This window comes from Manacus candei, unplaced genomic scaffold, assembly GCF_025592945.1.
Source record: "Manacus candei isolate 608988 ecotype Guabito, Panama unplaced genomic scaffold, ASM2559294v1 h1tg000008l, whole genome shotgun sequence".
Taxonomy (NCBI): domain Eukaryota; kingdom Metazoa; phylum Chordata; class Aves; order Passeriformes; family Pipridae; genus Manacus; species Manacus candei.
In genome coordinates, this window is record NW_026138056.1 from 31,350,216 (window position 1) to 31,372,340 (window position 22,125).

The following is a 22,125-nucleotide window of genomic DNA, read 5'->3' on the forward strand; positions in this document are numbered from 1 at the left end:
TTTTGCAGGCTATGATATATGTCTGCCTTTCAGACATAGGGTGTTTCAGAGCTATTGATGAGAGTATTTGTGAAATCCGGGAAGCGGGACAGCTGAAGTTTGCCCGCCCTGGGAACTCGTCCAGACTCCCTGGTAGGCTTCCTGCCCGTGGCACTGCCCGCAGAGGGGAGAACTGCGTTCCCTGGTGCCAGCTCCCCGCGCTGGTTCAGCCGGTGAGCTCTCCACGCTCTCAGCTCCCCATCGCCGCGGGGCTGCGGGGAGCGGCACCAGCACCTGCCCGCCCGCGCCGTCAGACCGTCTGTCCCCGGGCTCAGCCGTGCCTGAGGCAGCGGGATGAAGGGAGCCGCGGCGCCTCGCCGGCATCCCCCTGCCTTCTCCGGAGGGGAGTACACGCGTCTGCCCGCCCCCTCGGCTCCCACCGCCCCCAGCCCTGCCCGCCCCGCAGCCTCCCGCCGCCGCCCTCTCCTGCCCTCCCTCCGGGGAGGACGCGAAGCCGTGGCGGTCTATAAAAAGCCCCCCGGGGTGGGAGGGAATGAGGGAGGGAAGGAAGGGACCACCGCACCAGCGGAGTCGCAGCGGAGGGAGCGGGACAGGGCGCGGGTAGCGGCACCATGGCCCAGTCTGTGTGGGGGTACGACAGCGACAATGGTGAGCGGGGCTCAGGGCCGTCGGGCGGGACGGGGCTGAGCCCGGCTGAGCCCGGCTGAGCCGGGGAGACGTCTCCTTTGCCTTTGTACCTCAGGACCCGAGCGCTGGCACGAAAACTACCCCCTTGCCAAGGGAGACAAGCAGTCGCCCATTGAGATCAACAGCAAGGACGTGCAGCACGACAGCTCTCTTCCCACTTGGCATGCGAGTTACGATCCCGGGGCAGCGAAAACCATCTTGAACAACGGGCGCACCTGCCGCGTCGTCTTCGACGACACTTTTGATCGATCAGGTCAGTTTCTGGTTTGGTTTTCTGGCCTTGCTAGGAATCGAGGTTTGCAAAGCGCCGAGCATCAAAAAGCATCCCCTAGTATCCAGCCTACACAGGCCAGCAGAGAAAAGTCACTTGGGAATGTAAAAGGATGCTCCTGGGGTTTATTCTGGTGAATCTGTAGGTGGGACAGGGAGACTGTAGCTGCAGGGTCACCCCTGAAATACAGACTCAGCTGGAAGGTGGACTTCTCTCTGTGTCATCTTCTTCAGCACAGACACCATATCCTCAGGTTTTGTATAAGAGAAAAGAGTGGTGCCCAGAGAGCTTTAGAATGCTCTGAGGCACCCTGTAAACAAAAAACTTGTACATATATTTCCACTGACTGTGATCTTGATTTCTTCTGTATGGGAATTCTTCAGGTACTCCATAGGCTAAAAAAGCTACTAAAATATCATTCATGAAAACAACATTTCATAGTTTCTTGAAAGCTATGGCATGGCATTGCTATAGAACTGAGAGCGAACAGTCTCATATCTTTAAGCTAAATTTTTCAAACCTTGATTCCAGAACTATATCTGTGTAGCTCTGGATGCAGACATGCAACAACTGTCAAAATGAATAATAAATTGACAACATAATATAATGCAAAGACATCTCAAGAGCATGCAGTATTGACTGCAATAAAATTATCAAGCAATCTGACTAATGGAAAACAGTTACTTTCCTTTGTATTTTTCTCCATCTGCTTTGATGGCATTTGTATTGGGATTTTGTTTTTAGTAAGCTATATAATTAATGAAATACATCCATATTACATTGAAAGATCACTATTGCTTGTGTTTATCTTGATGAGATCATTGTTTCCTTGGATTTCTTTATTTACCATTACAGCTACCTGCTATTTTTCCATATGTCTCAGATGGAATCTAAACTATTTAGGACCAGGACCATGTCTAAGTTGTGTATTTGTATGGTCCTTTAGTATTTATTACCACAATTTTTACACAGTGGTCTCAACATAAACTGCACTTTTATTATCATAGAATCACCAAATGGTCTGGATTGAAAGATTATCTAGTTACAACTACACCACCACCACCACTTTCCACTAGACAAGGTTGCTCAAAGCCCCATCTAACCTGGCCATGAACACTGCCAGGCATGGGGCACCCACAACTTCTTCAGCCAATCTATTCCAATGCCTCACCATCCTCACAGCAAAGAATTTCTTCCTAATATCCAATGTAATCATACTCTTTCAATTTGAAGATGTACCCCCTTGTCTTATCACTACCTGCCCTTGTAACAAGGCCCTTTTATAAACTGGAATGCTCTTCCACAAGCACTGCATAAAATTTATGCCATGACTGAAAGCATGAAAAGTAAATTGATAAAGAACTTTTTCATGTGGGGGTTCTACTCTATCTTCTTTGCAGCTTCCTAAAGGCTGAAATGTTTAGACAGGTTGCTGAAGAAGATGTCTGCACAAGGAACTGTGTTGGAGAAAGATTTGACAAGCAAAGTACAGCCCTTGGTGCAGCTCTTCCTCTAAATCATCTTCCCTCTGTTCCCTCCCTGCCTCTCCCCTCCCCATCATCTCTGTTGTTCTCTGAGCATCAAGTGTGTACATTCACTCCTGGCTGCCCTGACTTTCTGCAGGCTGCTGGGCAGTAATTTAGGACTCAAACCTTTCACAGGAACGTGTCTGATCAGAATAAAATACAATGTTTGACAGCTCTGAAAGACCACATGAGAATGAATTCCATAGCCATGTTATTATCTTCATTTGTTGGCTTCTACAGTGGCAAGAGATAAGTAGTAGTTTTTAATTGGAAAAAGAAATATAGCTTAAAGATAGCCTTTATTTTCCAATTATATGGAAAATTTTGAATTTTAAAAAGATTTGTTTTCATGCTATAGAGATTTATGTCCTGTTATGAAGTGCTATTTTCAAGTGCTTCACAGTATTTGAGCTCTGGAAAGGGCCACCTTTAAGAAACGACTGCTAAATGAGTCTCCAACTCTGATACTGATACAGCTTTTAAGTGTCGGTAAATCACATAAATTCAGCTCCTGAAAGTCCCTGCCTACCATTGATTCCGGCTTGAAATGGCAAGCAAATATTTGTGAGGAGTTGAATCTTAGAGTCTATGCTTTATTTGTTTTATATTCAAAAGTGAAATAAGAATAACGGTGATTATAATAATATGAAATATTTCCCATTGAAGGCCTCTACAGAAAGTTTACTCAATACCATATTGACTTAGGATAATTTATTGATGTACGTACAAACTCAAAAAATAAGAGGAACTGCATGCCTAAAACTCAACAAGGCTTTTTTTCCATCCCTCCCCTTGATGGTTGTGACACCTACCAACTAAAAAGAGAAACTGCAAAGTTAAACCTCTTGCTCTGTGTAGGTATTCCAACACATATGATATCAAGAATTCATTTGAGACCATTGGGCAAAAGAGGATTTATTATTTCAATGTTAACTTTGAACTTCAAAGCTATTGGTAGAAGTTCAAACTTGAATGCTATTTAAACAAGGTCTTCTGGCACTGCAGTTGTGAACTACATTATCAGCTTTCTGTGTAAGGAAACACGACTCATTCCAACCTTAGGTAATGAATGAAAAATATATTTGAGAGCTTAACCTCTAAGCAGTCCCTGCTCAAAAGAATCTCCAGGCTGAAAGAGCAGGTGTGATTTTTTGAAAGTCAGAGTTGATGTCAACTGTCAGACTGATGCATGATCAGCATTATTTGGCTAAAGACAGCAGAAGTAACAGCTTCTTAATTTGTTTCATTGGAGGCTTGAGAACAATTTAAACTTTATTGTCTTCCCTAACTTTCTAGAAATAGATTTTTTTTTTTTTAATTTTTACTTTTTTTTAGGAGCAGCAAACTATGCTGTAACCATTGTTTAGTTGTCTGAACTGTAAAAGGTATGCCAGTCATGGACTAGAGGTACTCTTCGAAGCATCTCTGGATTAATTTAACAACCCTAACCCCAATCCTTCTACGACAGACCCTTTCTTGACAAGAACCATCTGTGAAAACCTTCCTTCTCTCTCCACATCATAAACTGTAGTGTGTCCACTTGCCAGGAGAAAAAAGGCTTGTTGGCCAGGTGGGGTTTGATTCTATGCTTGACTCACAGCAGTTTCCACAGTTTTCACATCAAACAGAACTCCTGAGTGATAACAGAATGTAGACCCAACCACGTGAACTGGTGAGTGTTGTGACCCCCCACTGCAATCTGCTGGATTTAAAGGAGGTGCTCCGGTGGGTCCCCGTTCAGAGACCGCGTGTGCCAGGGTTTTGTCGGCTGGTGCTGACGCAGATTGTCCCTTGCAGTGTTGAGAGGGGGCCCGCTCACCGGCGCCTACAGGCTGCGGCAGCTGCACTTGCACTGGGGTTCCTCTGATGACCACGGCTCTGAGCATGTTATAGATGGGGTGAAATATGCAGCAGAGGTAGGACTGATTTTTAATAGTAGTATTCAGTGTTAACTGGAATTCGACTGATTTTGCATCTGAGCAGATTAACCGTTCTCCCTTTTTCTAGTATTTAGTCATTAATTTTTCTCTGTCTGTGGAACTTGTGAATATTGGTTAGCGTGCAGTGGGATAAGTTACATGGCAATAAATGTGTCTTTGCAAGTATATACTAACACAGACTTCTTTTCTTCAAGCAAGAGTTTTTATGGTATTTTAGAATGTTTTAAAAATATTTTTCATAAACCAATTGGTTACTTTCAAATAGGAAGATCTGTTTTCTGCTGCTGTTTTTTAGCTTTTAGCCATTTCTGGTATAGCTTGGGTTACCAAGTTAGTTTCAGAAAGCATTATGAATTAATAGAAAAGCTTAGTAAAATCACATTTGATAAACTGACATTCAAAATTAGATCCACCTCGAAACTGATTCAGAGTAGATTTTAGTTTCTGGACATCTCTGCTTTAAAATAACTGGATTTATTTTCATGAACCATGGAAAATAGATTTTTTGTTTCATTTTTGTTTTTTTTTTTTAATGTAACCTACTGAAGGACTGTTGTCCAAATTTTCTAAAATTAATGCCTTTTTTAGGCCCTGAAGACTTCTTCCGGTCATAAATATAAGAAAATTGGCTATTGATGCTAGTGAATTACTAACAAATGTTGCCTTCTTCATCTTATTTGAAAGTAGTCTCAAAATATATATCTATGCCCACAAAAATCCTGCAGTAGTGTTTTCCTGCCTTATAACTATACCCTCAAGGTACAGAGCTTAGAGAGGCTTTGCCCACCTGTCACAGGACAAAACTGAGGCAGATATTTTCAGGATCAGCATGCACAAACCTTGCAGAGATGACTGTGGGAGATGGCTTGGAAATTTTCTTCCTTAACCGCAGCCAAACCTTGCTAGTGCTCTACTTTCTGCGGCCAACTAAAAGAAGAATTCTGCTTCCTCAAACCATTTCTTGGTTAGCTCAAGCACAGACTTTTTATGTTACTTTTGTTAGCAGTACTCGTGTATTTATTGACAGGAGAAGAAAGTCTGGAATGTATGAAATTTTCCTACATTGCAACCAAAGATATATAGTTGCTCCAACTTTATCCTTAGCAATAAAATCCTTATCCTCAAGAGAAAAGAAACAGAGAACAATACATTAATTATATTCAGGGCAAACTACTTTGTTGTCAATTTAAATGAACTTTAAGAAAAAGACTTTTTTCCTGTATAACACTGAGTTGCAGATGCTACTTAGTCTGAGATTCCATACCGCTGCTTGCAGCATTTGTAGCTATATGCATGAGCTACAGATTTTCTGGACAGAGATGTAAAAATTTGAACTATATCCTGAAAATACATTATTGTTGAAAGTAGACATGAGAAATGTCATATTACTATCCCCACTCCTGTCCAGTACAATGTGTCAAGAGTAATAAGAGATACAAAACAATAATGCATGCACTACGTACAACCCAGTGTAAATCCTTGAGCTGATATCTGCATAACCAGAAGATCTAAAAATGTACTTGAGATGAAGTGCATGTCACTAGGTGTTTTATGCACAGAATGTGTCCATGTCATGTGCTTGGGTTAAACTACTTATAGTTGCATTGTCTGATTACTGCGTAGGAAACTTCATTTTTTTTCTCATGCTTCAATTCAATGCGAAGCAACGCTTTATAGAAAGTGTGAGCATATAGAAGCATGGAAACAGCAGTTAGAAATATTTACATAGAGGTTTCGTTTTCATGTCCATTCTTTTACTTACTGTGTACTGGACACTTTTCTTTATTTAATTTAAAGTGAAGATTGTGCTGCTGGCAATTTCTTGTATTTATAACTGAAATTTCATTGATTTTTAGTTACATATGGTGCACTGGAATCCAAAACATGGTAATTTTGCTGGAGCTTTGAAACAACCTGATGGTGTGGCTGTTATAGGCATTTTTCTGAAAGTAAGTGGCAAATATTCAGTCTTTATAATCTCTGTGTTTTTCATCCTCCTCTAGTACCAGGGGAAAATGTTCCCATTGTTTTATCACGCACTGCATCGTTTTGCAGGAAAACATTCAAAGCAGTTGACTTCAGTACTTCTGGACTTGAGTGCTCCAGATTCCGTGCACTAACCCATTCAGAGCCAACTTCTGACACCATTTGTGATACCAGTGGCATGATGGGTATTGAACAAGAGATCCATAACTTCAAGCCTGGGACATTTGCTAACTTTGTCCCTGATAGCTGAGCAACCTTTTACTGTGGTGTGCATTGAGTGGGGAGGACACTGCACCGTATAAGTGTTTCCTCTTGCCTGTTGTCTGCTAGCAGGTGTTGCACCTGCCTCTCAGCAAGGTTATGTTGACTGATTCCCTTCCCTGGTCTCTGGCTGATTCCCACTTAAGCTGGGAATCAAAAGGAGTTCAATGAACCTACTCCAAAAAGAAGTAATTCATGGTAAAAGAATTTCACTGAACATTCTAACCTTGAAATACAGCAGCTCCATAACAAAATAATTTTGTACCAGTATTTCCTAATTGATTTTTTTTAAAACTTAACAGAAAGAAAGCAATCCTAGTATCAAATCTGTACATGGTCTAGGACATTGAGAAACACTAACAGGCACACAGCCTAATAGCAATAAATTATGCAAACTTCAGATATGTGGCTGTCCTTTTACCTGCAGGTAGGCATATCAGCTTGAACACATCATCAGAGAATAGGTTTCCTTTTATTGTTTTATCACCTGTAAGTGGCATTTGCGCAAGCAATAGTAAGTGGATGTAATTAATTTTGCCACAGTGTCCCTGGGCAGACTAGATACAATGTCATTTTAATTCTGTTATACTGTGAGCCAGCCTGACCTTTTCTCTTGTGGTTAGTTTAAACTGAAGGTCAGCACCTGTCCAGATTCTCCCCTATGATTACATCCTTGGATTATTCTTACTTGGTCATTTCTTTTGGTCTATTTTAGACTAAAGCACTGTCTTGTAAAACACAGATTACAAAGCATTACACTATGTTCTTAATAATCATATTAAGGTCAGATAAAAGGTCTAGAAAAGTGGTATCACTATATCTTCTTTGGCCTTCTTTCCCCCTTTCCTTCTTGCTCTTTGGTAAAGGAGCCATTGTTTTTCACAGAGTTTGTCATGTTCTATTACTGGTGTTTGGAATACTGCTAAAACAGGATTGAATTATCTCCTGAGGAGTTGAATTTCATCTCTTTTGAAAAAAAAAATGGCGATTACAGCACATCTTAGGCATACTGTCTTTACTCTTCTGGGATGCAGAGCCATGTCAAAGCTTTTGGAAGTGCTAAATGTCAGGAACACAAGTAATAAAGTGACCCCACAGCTTGAGGATATCGAGACATGAATCTCATCATATGTCTTATGTCACAGTCTGATCTGACTGCATATGTGCTGCAGAACATTTGAAGTATCTGCAGGAACTCCAGCTCTTCAGACCATAAACACTTTGCTGAGTGCTCATATGTCTCACAGTGGTTGTGGGTTGCTTTCAAAGAAGAGCCAAGGGCAAGGCCCTGGAGAGTGTAGTTCACACTGTCTGAGTGTGTAGTTCACCTCAGACAGTCAGTGATGCCTTGTGGAGTCCTTCCGCACACGTTCCAATTGCAAAGCCAGTTACTGCAATCTGCTATTTTGGATGCTCTTTTAACACATGTCATTTTCTGTCAGTCTCTACTGGATGCTCTGAGAGTGCTGCTGCCTAATGTGACAGATGGGATATGCTGAAATTCTTTCAATACTGTGGAACATGATGAAAAAGATACAGTACTTGTGCTTTGCCTTGCAGGTTGGAAAAACTCCCAAACCAGAGATGAAGAGAATTCTTGAAGAAATTGATAACATTAAGACTAAGGTATCAAAAGAATTTTGGTGATATAATGTTGCTGAAAAGCAGCAGAAGTAGAAATCAGAAGTTCAGATTCATTTTTTGGCATCATCTTGGTGCCTAAGAGTAGCACCAGAGGTGATACATTGGAATGTAGGGCAGGATTCTTTCTTTTACTTATTTAAACAGATAACTCCTCACTTCTGCAAGTATTCTTGTTGTAGAGGATTTTTTTATCAATCCTTGCATTCACCACTGATAGTCTTATTGGTACTGCTCTATAAAAATAGGCTAGTGTGCAAATAGCAAGAAGAAATGAAAAGGTTTTTGAATATGAGGACAGCAGTGGCCAAAACATATGCATATAAAGGAGTCAGAAACTTAGTTAGCCTGAAATGAGAAGAAACTCACAGGAATGATGGGTGAGGCTCCCAGTCTATGTAGAAGAGATTAAAAATGTTATTAGTTTTAAGATGGAACTGTGTTTATTTATAAAAGGGATTACATGGTGCAGTTTGTGCACCAGTCCTCTCTTCCTATGATGCTAACACAAATGGCATTGCAAACATATTCTAAATTATCTTCTAGTTTAATTAATGATCTAAGGCTCACAGCCCTTACCGATTGCATAGATACCACTGCAAAAGGGAGTTATTTGCAGAGAATTGAGATATTGCATCTACTGGTATTTAGCATTATTGTTGAATATAAACCCAATCTCTGGGTATAGTTTAGCAATTCTACTTCATGGTAAACTTTATACTTCTAATGATGCTGAAAATCCCTTTTTGTATTTGACCTTGAATATATCACCAAATCACCAGGGCTAAATTTTACAAATCTGTAAGCATTTTCTTGCAAATTTAGCAGAATTTTTTGCATTTGATTTATGTATGTGTGTACTGTCATTGACTTGAGTAAGAAATCTGTTCTCTCCTAACTAAGAGTCATAATAATTTTATTTGTTCAACCTTTTCTTAGTCTTCAAATGCAATTCTGTTCTTTCTTTTGAGGGAACTGAAGGTTATTTTTTTTTCACTCTACCTATTGCTCCCCTGCTGTGTCAATGGTATCTGTCTTGATACAGATTTGGCTTTCTCTCATAATCCCTATAGCATTTTTGGCCATTTGCATGCAGAAGAGCTTTGCCACAGTTATTAAAAAATTGATCAATCATCCTATGAAACTCTGTGTCATATAATGATGACAAGATGGCAGTGATATCCACTCCACTGCATTCTATCTGAGACTATCTAACTGGAGATTTTATAACTTCTAACAGAAAAAAAAATAGAAGTCTGATTTCCTACATACAGATATTCTCTGTAGTGGTTCTGGAAAAAGTAACAGCTGAGGAAAACCAGAGCAATATAGGTGCATATGAAAATGACAGCTTGTATTTTCTCTCTTATTTTATTTTCTTTCCTGTCATCACATACAATTTACCAAGATTACTTATTTTTCACGAAACAGTAATGGATGGCATCACTGGTATATTTATTGCACATGCAATTTCAATTGCTCTGATGCATTACAGGCAGAGGAGTTTTTGGACACTCTTTTTATTGAAAAATCACAATTTGTTTTGTGAAGTTATCTGCAAACTCATATTGAACTTACAGAACAATTTTTCCTGGAAGATATACTTGAAGACTTGATGTTATTCTTTCTACTCTGTTTGTGCAAGGATGTATGGCCTGCCATTGCACTTTTTCTCTGTTCCAATCTAGAGCAGATTCTCCATGTTAGGAGAAGGATATAGGAATAAGAGATTTCACTTTCCAGAACTGCATCCTAAATACCAGTAGAGAAATGAACTGGATTTCCTTGGTTAATTTTTATTGTCCAGAGGGAACAAGGAAGACTCATCACAGTCCTCCTTTCCAAAGTGGAGATACTATCCTATTCAGTGGCAAACTTCTCAGGAAATGTTGTTTGGTGTCTGCTGTTCTCCCTTGTCTGATTGCAGTCACCTTTAGTCGTAAGTTATTTACGATACAGTACTCTTACAGGAAATATTTTAATTTTTTTGCATTAAATGGAACAGTCCCAACAAAAAGGTTGAGAGTGTCACCATAACAATGTAATTAGAGTACAGTCTTGGGAGGAGACTGTCCTTCAGACAGAAGACTGTAACGAATCTGGGATAAATGCCTGGCCACTATTCTGTTGGATAAAAAGGGTAACAGTACCTGCAGTGCCACAGCCTTTAACTTTCATCCCAACTGACCAAAAATAAAACACAATTTTGATAGTTCCAGAATAGAAAAATGTAAAACTGAATATCTTTGGTCCCACACAATTCAGTTTGTAATTTCTTTTAATTTATTTATGTAATCACAATGTCAGTTATTATTAATTGCCAGGAAAATGCTTGAGAAAGAGGGGATTGATTTCTTGCATGAATTTTGGTATTTAATTGCTCCCTTTATAACAGCATAGATACTGATGTCTTTTAAGATGCGTATCCCTGGATTTACTGCAGAATTTTTTTTTCCTCTAAGGGGAAAGAGGCTCCTTTTCAGCATTTTGATCCTTCAATTCTTTTCCCCAAATCTCGGGACTACTGGACCTACCACGGTTCATTCACTACACCCCCCTGTGAGGAGTGTATCACTTGGATTCTCCTGAGGGAGCCAATTGAAGTCAGCTCAGATCAGGTAAACTCTCCCTAGTTCTGCTACTCTTTTACCAGTTCTCAGTAGTGTCTCAGTATGTCAGATTTGTGAGCTCTTGTGTAACCTTACCCTTTTTGATAGGGAAAGCTTTAGCTGAGGACTGTGAGAAATTGCCTGCAGATTGGACGGTTGAAATGGACTGTAAAACTGACCTTGAGAATCAGGCCCTCTTGCTAGACACCTCCTGGAATAGCTTCAGCAGGAGTGTTCGTGGGATCCTGAAAACATGCTAAGGCGGAAGTGCCCCCGAGCCACAAAATTCAGTCATCATAGCATCCTCAGTTCATTCTGTGTATTTCACCACTAAGTGGCAAGTGAGACTAACATTTCACTGGTTTCTCAGTTTAGGAAATTGCTGGTGCAGATCTTGACTTCCTAAGAGCTGTCAGTGAGAAGGATCAAATTACTTACAACTTGCAAACCTGAATGTTAACACAAAGTAATGCACTAATTGTATTCATATAGCTCAAATGTGCATTTACACAGAGAAAAAAAAAAAAAAAGAAAAAAAAGAGAGCCAGTCTGGATAAGGTGACCTTTTTAGTGCTTCAGCAGTTCGAATCAGGGTATATCCTTTTTACTGATTTCACTGTTTTCAGAATGGATTTATGGATGAAAGGTTAACAATTAACAAAGCAACACTGAATTTAAGAACAACAGCTAAGTGATGAATTCATGATTGAATTTAATAATCCAGTTGGCATACACTTCTCTGCCTTACAGAACAAAATACAAACTTCTGCACCAGCTTTTTCCATCAGACTACCTTGCATAAATGGAGATGTGCATCCTCCTTCATAGACAACCAATTGTCATTGCCGTTGTGTGCCTGTCATTATATAAGAAAATTCCTTCTCCATCTCAGAGTTTGTTCTAGGCATTAAGAACCACAGTGCTTCCACATGGACACTTTAGTTCTTCTTCTTTGCAGATGGCAAAGCTCCGTAGCCTTTCCAAGAATGGTGAGAACGAACCCGTGAACCCACTTGTTGATAACTGGCGCCCACCTCAGCCTGTGAAGGGCAGAATAGTGAGAGCCTCATTCAAGTGAAGTCTCAAGTCTCACTCTGCTGAACCTGAGTGAGAAAATCCCTGCATCACAAAGTATAGTTAGTTTTTGCTGTCTACTGCTTTTCCTCTGGATCCAGGTCTGTGTTTCTCAGCTTGAAATTCTGAGTGGCAAACTGAATCTGATTTTGAAAACAGAAAAAATACTGTATGCAAATACTAAGCTTAATAAGGAATTGTGAGATATACATGATTCTTGATCACAAAGCCTCAGCATTTATGATAGTGTCACTTCTCTGCCAAGTGGTCTTGGAAGAAAAATGGACTCAGTTTCAATATGTAAAAGTCATTTCAAAGAAAATATAGTAAAGGTAGAAAAATGAACCAATAGCTCAGGAAAGCAGGAGACGGACAGGAGGTAAAACGTCTATACCTACAGAGTCTCTAGTGATCTTCCTCAGATATCCCACCAACAGTGTTGACAACCAAAGAATAAGCAACCCTTTAACATGTCAGATTTTCCCTTCCCTTCCCTCTCTTGTTCATAGTTTGTTATCCAACATTGGATTAGTATTCTGGGGATATAATCAGGCATACTCAATTTCTGTGTGTGAAGAAAAAAAAGATATCTTGCTGTTATTTCAGCATTTGCTGTCTTTGCCATGTCCTGCTGCTGCCACTATTGATCTTTTCTTCTTTCACTGCTGCTGCTACTTCACCCATCCAGTGTAGAATCCTGCTGGTATCATGTCACCTTGTATATAGTACAGCAGCTTTAGTATTGCTGAGTGGGAACTGCCTTTTTTCTCCTGCTCTATGTCACCTCGCAGAATGATGAATTTTTAGTTTTGATGCTCTGCCTGCTTTTTATTTTTGACATCTTAGCCTGCATAGCAATGATTTCAGCTGTGAGGGATTTTGTTTCATACGGAAAGTATCTTTGTGAATGATTCATATGTGTCACTTGTCATTCCCACTACTGAAAAATCCAGGTTAAGTCACCTAAGGGTTTTTTGATTGTGACTCTGTGTAGCTGGAGACTATAAGTGGACTCTGTTTGGCCCTGTTCCTTTCTGGGGAGACACATCAGCTTGCACATATGATCCAAGCAAGGAATCACTGGCACACAGAAACTTTCCAATCAATTAACTTCCCCTCTACTTCATCATACAAACTTTATCATTTCAGAGTAACACAAGTACCATCTAGGTTGAATCCACATCTGAGTAAAGATCTGCTACATTATATTCACCATCAGGGTGATTGTTCCATATTGTACATACAGGAGGTTGGGTGGTCAAAGATATTGAGTAAATCATCCTACAAAGGAAGCTTCTGGGTTCTCCGTGTTCCTCTAACTCATCAGTAGGTAACACAGGCATTCTTCTAGATGTTGCCACAAACATGTTCGCAGTAATATTTTTAAGAGGTTTGTAAAAGTCTAAAGAAAAGCAGGGTTACAAATGGCTCCTTAACTGTTTCATTTTCCACCTTTACTAGAAAAATGTTGCTCCAAAAGGAAAGTTATGAATGGGAAGCATTGAAGAAATTCTGCCATTGTCAACAGCACAATTCAGTGAGAATTCAGAAATGAAACTGAGGGCAGAGTTTGATCCTTTGTATTCATTTAGAAATGGTCTAAGAATTGTTGAAGTTCCACTGAAAGTAAATATTTCAGTTTATTAGGAGTGTATTTTGCTTAGTATAAAGCAGTTTCTTTTTTAAAATTAAGTTCCTGTCAGCAGAAGCTAAAGTATTGATTGAATCTTGTTTACAAATGTTTTGGCATTGGCTTAATCTTACCAGAAGATCAGCTTTTCATATTATGAGTGCAGCATTTCTAAAAGTATTGATTTTAAGAGTCCCTTAGATTTTCTTTCCGCTCTTGAATCTGTACATCATCTCAACACACAAAAATGTTACTACAGAAAGCTCATAAGCAACATTTTTTTCTACTGTACTGTGTCTTACATATAAAATTTCTGCTCGTATCCACATGCTGTTGATCTTGGTGATAAGAAAATTTTAACACAAATTACTGAGACAAGAGTTTGAGTCTTTCTACCTGAAAGACACTGACTGTGATGTTTAAATCTCTTGTTATTGGGGCAATAAAACAAGATTAGTTGCCTGCACTTGACATAACTGCTTTTATGTCTTCAAAGAACCAATAAATGGACTTAAATGAAAAATTGCTTGCTGGTTTTATTTCTAATGCTACATGATGACTGAAAGTAGCAAGAACTTACTAGAAAACATTTGTATCCTTTCTTTGATACATATACATAGGGGAATAGACACTCTAGTAATTTTTAGCTGTTCGAGTTTAATATCTCATCCTGGTTTCTGTGTATCCAATCAAATAGATCCTCAAAAATATCAGGATTATACAGTATCACTTATTCTCTGTTTTCAGGTACAAAAAAAGTGTTTATTTCTTGCCTGCACACAAACATTCTCTTACATCTTACCAAAGTTCACGCATTCATATTTGACCCTGAATATCACTCATTTGGATATGAATTTTGTTTTCTTGCAAGAAACACGTGGATGGGTTAGCTGAAATTTTACATAATTCTGATATTTCCTGATTAGTTTATACTTTTCAAGCACACAAAGTTGTGAAAGAATAATTGCCTGCAAATCAGATATTGAGTGCACTTTTCTTTGCAGGTTTCCTCTACTGCTTTTGAGAAGTAGAATAGGCAGAAGTTTATCAACTATTGAAATAGTAGTTTTGGTTCCAACACTAAACACATGGAAAGCTTTTTTATTAAATGAAACAGGTGTCACCATCTTTCAGTCAGGTATAAATTTATAACCGAACTGTGAATTCCTGCTATGACCCTTAGTATACAACCCATATGGTTATGCATTTCTACCACAAAATGAAAAGAATATATATCTTTTTTACTATATCTCTGTGATGGTTTCACTCTAGGCCTTCCTGGAGACCAGCATGTAACCAGGAAGGAACTAGGAAGGTGATCACGGAAGTATTCCATGCTATTCCTTTATGTAACTGGAGGTATAAATAAAGCCAGCAGGTGGGACCTTGCTCTCTTCCTTTCCGGCGAGGTTTGAGAACGGTGGGTGCCTGTCTCAGTCTGGCTTATCTGGAGCTGAGGCCTACAGCGACTGCTGTTATCTGCCACGTGTGAGGGGAGAGCGCTGGGCCGTGTCCAGCCATCCTGCTTGTTCAAAGGGAAGTGGTGAGATTTTGCTAATTTACCTTCAGTTGGCTGGTTGACTTGTTTGGTCTTTGTCCCTTTTTGTCCTTTTCCCTTCTCCCTCCCCCTCTTCCCTTTTGGGGAGCTGTTTGGGATTTCTGGAGTTGTGGTGTATAGTATTCTCATTGTATATATCTGTCTCATATGAAATATGTATATATATTTTTTGCTATAGCTTTGGCTGCTTAGGTCGGTTTTTGTTTCTTCCCTCTCTGGGAAGCAGGTCCTTGTTGTCAGGTTTCGGGGACTTGGTGGGAAGCCAGCTCAAAACTTGCACAATCTCAAAGAAAGACAGTTCTGAATCTCCTTGCTGGTGTTCATCTGTTGAGTAATCAGAGTTGAAGAATGTTCATACTGTCAGTGAGTTGAACAAAGTAAGACAATATCTATTTCTTCCTGAGGCATCTTCTCCCATTCCTCATCAAAGGGAGTAGCTGTACAGCGTGTGTTCCACCTCATCTATCTGCTTTTCATCTCAATGAATTCTGGCATTTATCATTGTCAATACTGGAGTACATAGAATGTATTTGAGAATAATTTCCAAACCCAAGAATTGATTAGAACATTTTATAACATTGCCCTGTCCCCCAAAAGGTAGTGTACAACCAATGATGAATTAGAGATCAAATTGGACTCACCTTTTCTTTAAGAACATATTTTATAAAGTATCTTCTTTTCAGTTAGGGCTGCTGTACATATTGATTTTCAGAAATGTGCAATGCAATGAAATTAACCAGTTCAGGGTTACTTGTGAGGGAGAGACAGAAAACCTGTAAAGTTTTGTGTTCATTAAAACATAGAAACAGATTTGAACACACATGGAGAACTTGTGGTATTACCAGGAAAATAAACACCAACAGAGTATTATTATTATAGAAAAATTAACTTTCTATGTTTGGACTGGATAGTAAAATACTTGCAAGAATGACCATGCACTTCAATGAACAAAACACTTACGTTGAGAACTCTATTTAACAAGATCTCCCTAGAGATAGCATTCTGTCTCTCTAGGAGAAAATCCAACAGGAAGGTTGGAAGTGATGACACCATTGGGTATGCAGAAGAAATGGTTCAGTCACTACTGGATCATACTTGGACTTCGCACAAGCAGGAGCAATTGTACAGAATGTTATCTGTATGGGAATTCTAAAAGTAAGTCTCAGTAATTGTGCCACTAATTCTCTAAGCCAGAGGTTTACATTAACTCATGCCTTTGCTGTTCTGTCATGCCATCAGTAAGCAGAATATGTAGTAGTTGTTAGGAAAAAATATGTCTTTGGTGAATTTTAGTGGCACACTGTCACTTTTTTACTGTTACTAATATCTTGGAGGTGATCTGTCAAAAAACTGTTGAAGAACTCTCAACTCCTTCCTGGAGCTAGAAGAGCTTCCTTGCTGTGCTAGACCAGCGAGACCACGGGCCAGTTCTCTCAGACCCTTATGGCAGAGATAATAAAGCTTTACTAGATTAAGATTATTAATTCTTCTGATTCCTCCCAGTAATTTTTTTTTTTACTGACATTTCCACTATTCATCCTACCTTTATCCCATAGACAACACAAACATCTTTGCTGAAAACTAAAGTGAAGGATGCTGCTTCCTTCTTGACCTGTAATGGTCATTTTCCAGAGCCCACATGGTGGAGCCAGTTTCTCAGCAGTCATATTCCTGACACCAGTTTCTGCTTACAGGAGGCCTGAGCTGCCACACTGTGCAGATTCCTCTTGCCCTGAACGAGTAACTAAGCACTGAAACAAATGCAGTTTATCCAAGTTATTCTTAAACTATAAGACTTGATGTTTAAATAAATGTTGATAGTAACAGACTGGTATTCATTTCTATCTAAAAATCTTTTATATTTTTCTGCATGTCTATTCATGCAAAGTGTAGGTATATAAGTGCTTTTATAGGCTGAGAAAAGTCCAGCTAATTCTATTCCTAAATTCAAAAGAATCCTATCACAAGGTAAGAGGAGTTACAGATGAAAATCTACCACTGGTATATACTGAATTAGTTGCTGATTTGAGTAATTATGAGACTAAGACTGCAGGACACGTTACCCTGCATACTAGCAATATCCCACCTGAATAGCAATTTCAGTCTACATAGCCCTTTTCTCTCTGCATATGTCTCAATCATCCTCCATGGTTACGATAATTTCTACACTGAATCAAAAAACAAAGACATTTCCATTAAAGTTTGCTTCTTTCAGAGAACAGTGATTTTTCTTTTCTTAACCCTGCAAGCTGCCAGCCATTAAGCCTTAATTTAAGAGCTCCCGCAGTGTTGTGCATTGTCTGTGTAATAAATCTCTGTTGGAGAAAGAGTTTAATCACGAAATATTTGTTCCTGTCAAACATCATTGAGCAACAAATGGCAACAGTGTCAGCAGCCTATCTAAATTTACAGCTAAACAAATGCTACTGACCCTTGAATAAACAGATGAACGTTGATTTGTTGCCCAACAGTGTGTAAGACCTATAATTGAAACACTGATTTCATAGCCTCTGTTGGGAAAGGTAGGGGATGAAAGTTTAGAAACAACACTTTCCGAGCCTAATGTCTTAGTTTAGCACTTTGTTATAACTTCCACCACTGAAAAATTCTGCAAAGGCATAGAGTCAGTGTAATCTAAATACAGTTGAGGGTATTTGTTCTGCCTTTAAAGTAGTAATTGTGTCAGGATGTAAGGTATCTTCCAGGTATCTTTCCCAAAATGCCAAGGTGGTGGAAAGGATTCAAAAGGGTTTATTTCAGAGGCAAAGACATTAAAACTTACAAACTTCATGGCGCTACAAGACAGCACCAGGTCTCAGATGAAAGGCAAACCTCCTGTACACTCCGGGGCTTTATCATCACTGGGCCCCCCCCCGACTCTCCCTGGGCTGCGGCAGTCCTGTAGCATTTCTGTAAGTGTTCTCTCTCTCCTCTCACATATCAGAGAGGCTGAGAACTTTCCTTCATATGCAGTGGGGGAGAGAAAGAGTTACCTTTTAGAAAGAGTTATCTTTTAGGCAGAAAGTCTTCCTAAGCAAAAACTCTGGCTCCTCATAACAAAATCTTCCAGATAAAAAGGGTATTCTATCCTCACAGGATTTACATTAAAGACAATATGGTATAGTATTAATTAACATCTTGGGCCCTGTGGTCTTCAATACTCTCACAAATGACTTGGATGCAGGACTGGAAGGGCTACTAAGCAAGTATGCAGATGATACAAAACTCGGAGGAGCTGCTGACTCCCTTGAAGGAGAGAGGCCCTGCAGAGAGACCTCGACAAATTAGAGGACTGGGCAATCACCACTCGTGTGAAGTCAACAAGGGGAAGTGCTGGATTCTGCACCTGGAATGGGGCAACCCTGGATGTACGTACAGACTGGGGAATGAGATGCTGGAAAACAATGCTGTGGAAAAGGGTTGAATATGATTAGCAGTGCCCTGGCAGCAAGGAGAGCCAATCGTGTCCTGGGGGGCATCAGGCAAAGCATCACCAGCCAGTCAAGGGAGGAGATCGTCACGCTCTGCTCTGCAGTGGTCTGGCCTCACCATGAATATTGTGTGCAGCTTTGGTCACTGCAATATAAGAAAGATACTAAGCCATTAGAGAGTGTCCAAAGGAAGCCAATGAAGATGGTGAAGGGCCTTGAGGGGAAGCCATATGAGGAGCAGCTGAGGTCACTGGTCTGTTCAGCCTGGAGAAGAGGAGACTGAGGGGAGACCTCATTGCAGTCTACAACTTCCTGGTGAGGGGAAGAGGAAAGGTAGACACTGATCTCTGTGGTGACCAGTAGCAGGACCTGAGGGAAGGGCCTGAAGTTGTGCCAGGGGAGGTTTAGTTTGGATATCAGAAAAGGGTTCTTCAACCAGAGTGTGCCTGGGCACTGGAACAGGCTCCCCAGGGAAGTTGTAACAGCACCAAGCCTGAAGGAGTTCAAGAAGCATTTGGACAACACTCTCAGACACATGATGTGACTCTGGTGGATGGTCCTGTGCAGGGCTAAGAGTTGGACTCAATGATCCTTGTGAGTATCTTCCAACTTGTCATATTCTGTGATTCTGTGATTCTGGGAACAGTGAAAATAATTGTGTTCTTATATAGATGCCCATCATCAGACTATATCAATGCCACTGTAAGAAGTCCCGTAAAATATTTTGAACATTCCCAATCAGAGTCCCTATATGTTCTTCCCATTGCCTTAAAAATCAAAATTCATAATGTTTGCTGTGTATCCAGGTATCTCCTCCTTGTCTTAGAGGTGATGGGGAGTAAAGGTCTAATGCAGAAAATCTTGCCTGGCAGTCCTCTACAAAAGCAACATCTTGCTGGACTCTGATTGTGACCTTTTACCCAGGGATATGATCTGGGTTACAGTGAGGTTTGCTTTCTCTTTTATACTGCAATCAATTTGATCTTTTAATGGTTAATATTTAATACTATAAACCAAAAATGTATTAAATACAGTCAAAGTAAGCATTGCCATTCAGTATTCATTTTTGGAAACCTGACAAAATCTGTTGCTTATGCTACTTTGCTGAGCTTGGCTGTCCTAGTTACTCTCTGTCATCGATGGTGGAAGCACAGTGTTCCCATATAACAGGATCTGACTGAAGGGCTTGCCATTTTTATATCAGATTCTGGTATTCGCTTGCTCTAAATGCTGAACAAAAAGCAACACTAGACTAGAGCTCTCTATTTTCTGCCCCCCCCCCCCACTCTATTGAAATGTCTTAAATCAGGAAATGAAGTCCCAAAATTCAGAAAGGATCTGCCTGGAACATCTTTACAATAGCATCTGTGCAACACTATGTGCAGAACCATAAAACTTCAAATTAAACAGTGGATCTATTATTTGTGTTTGTATCTTCATATCACAGGATGTAAGGTCCAGTTCCAGATGCACATGTTCAAGTGAATGGCCTCTTCACTTAGCAATATTTACTGCAACTGAGCTGTTGAATAAAAGGCATGCTCTAAAATTTGTTGCCTGGATAGACTTCATGAATGTAGGTGCACATATTTTCATGTCAACAAGGGAACTCATAGAGTAGATTAATTCCATTTATGCATGCATAGGGAATAATTTGTGAAGAGAAAAATAAGCATCATAGCAATGCATGGTTATAACCATTCAGAAGAAGACAAGCTGTTGAATATCTCTTTTTCCCACCTTCTGACTCACTGTCTAGTCTGTCTGATGCACAAAAAATGTCAAGCTTCCCTAGTTGGAACTGGTGGAGGGAATTTGTGAGAACATTCACATCTTAAAGTAAGATGTAGAGTTTTGCCGAACAGCCCAGATGGAGAGGGCACAAGGCAGTATTACCTGCATAAAGCTTTCCAGTCTGTGCCTTGTCACTGGGAATCTCTGTATAATCCATCTATCTTGTTAGTGCTTGCTGGAATTTACAATATAGTTGTATTTTTTTCCATCACTGTATGGACACTTAATTAAAGCATGCAAATAACTTATTTACACTTTGTTTGAAAAACACACCTGGTTGCATCTGGGGAAGGAAATGGCACAGTGTTCACAATAACAGAAGCTAAATCCAATTCCATATACATAATTACACTGGACACAGCTCAGAAACCCTCTTGATCATGTTTGATCAAAATAATCTATGGCTCAGTGTTATGTATCCACAGCATTAGGTCTGCTGTTGACATGGTTCCTCGGTTCCTCCTCTTGCTTCTCCACCTATATGTACCTGATGACAGAGCTGCCTAATGTCCTGGAGTTCTTTATGAGGTCCCTGCACTAGGCAGCCACCTGGTTGACCCATCTCATGAGCAGCAGGTAGACTTTTGCAGATGAGATCCTTCTACAGAAATGCATATTTCTGGTTTATCTTGCATTACCTTCTCCACTGTACCAACGGTACAAGCTGTTATCCTGCATCTAATATGGCTCCCTGCCCATCTAATAATATACTCCTTGATCACGTTTCAGTTGTATAACCTAAACTGCTGTATATGCAGTGAAGTAAATCTGTTGGCTCTGACAATTAAACACGGGTGATGAATGCGTGTGTTTGCATGCTGAAGCAACTCTTTTCCAGGGCTTTGAAAAGAATTGAAAGGTAGCAGGCAAAACAATGCAGTTGACAGAAATGCCTGGATGGCATTTAGAAAGTATCCAAATGAACTCACAATTATGTGTTGTAGCTGCACTGCATTGCAAAGTGGGTAGATGGGAAAAATATGGCAAGTGTTTAACCCACATTCCAGTCAAGAGTGCCAACATATTTTTAACATTCACCTAGATATGTTTACTTGGGTTTTTGTTTTTTTGATTTATCAACACATAAAAATCTTTACCTAAAAATGTGACAAAATTACTGATACTAACAAAATTTGCACTTTTTCTTGTTTCAGTAGAGACTTTTGTCCATGTGGACTTACAAATACTGTAAGTGGTGGAGCAGAGTATGCCATAGCAGCTCTGGGCTTTTATAGATGAGTAGCAATAAAAATAGAGTAAATCCTGGCAGAACAATATTTTATAGAACTATCTGCTCTTAGTCTGTAAGTATCAGCTTCTTGACAAGAGAAACTGTGGAAAAAGTGGAGATGGTGACATAATAGCAACATAATTTAACTCACTGTGTCATTTTTCTTATTTTACAGACAAAGATCTGGTTGTTGATAGGTTTCCATTCATGCCTACCATGTTTTCCATAGCCTGGCATGAATTTCAGTGAAGTGGAAGGCATATGACAAACTGGCTTTTTGGCTGACATGTCACACCAACTATGGCATGCTCAATGAAAAGCACTGTGTGAATGTCTTTTGCACACTGCCAGGCATTCTATGCACAGTCAGCTGCAAAACAACACAGTGCTTTCTGCAGCTTCTTTTTAGTTGTATTATTTTCCACAAATTCCTTATTAAAATAGAAGGTATATTATATTAATATTTGCACTAAGCACAAAACGATC

General features: G+C 39.8%; 1 protein-coding gene across 2 annotated transcripts; it reads left to right on the top strand.

Moving 5' to 3' along the window:
* Positions 1–442: 442 nt before the first annotated feature.
* Positions 443–14,137, top strand: LOC127462776 (carbonic anhydrase 3-like). Of its 2 annotated transcripts, none has more exons than XM_051771697.1 (7): positions 443–648; positions 743–940; positions 4,282–4,400; positions 6,281–6,373; positions 8,232–8,297; positions 10,775–10,930; positions 11,030–11,276. In XM_051771697.1, exons 1-7 carry the CDS (start codon positions 612–614, stop codon positions 11,039–11,041), a joined length of 681 nt encoding a protein of 226 aa, XP_051627657.1. In that variant the 5' UTR covers positions 443–611; the 3' UTR covers positions 11,042–11,276. The 2 variants fall into 2 exon arrangements, with proteins under 2 accessions (XP_051627657.1, XP_051627650.1); XM_051771690.1 differs by lacking the exon at positions 11,030–11,276 and adding an exon at positions 11,880–14,137 and having other exon boundaries at positions 445–648.
* Positions 14,138–22,125: the final 7,988 nt, after the last annotated feature.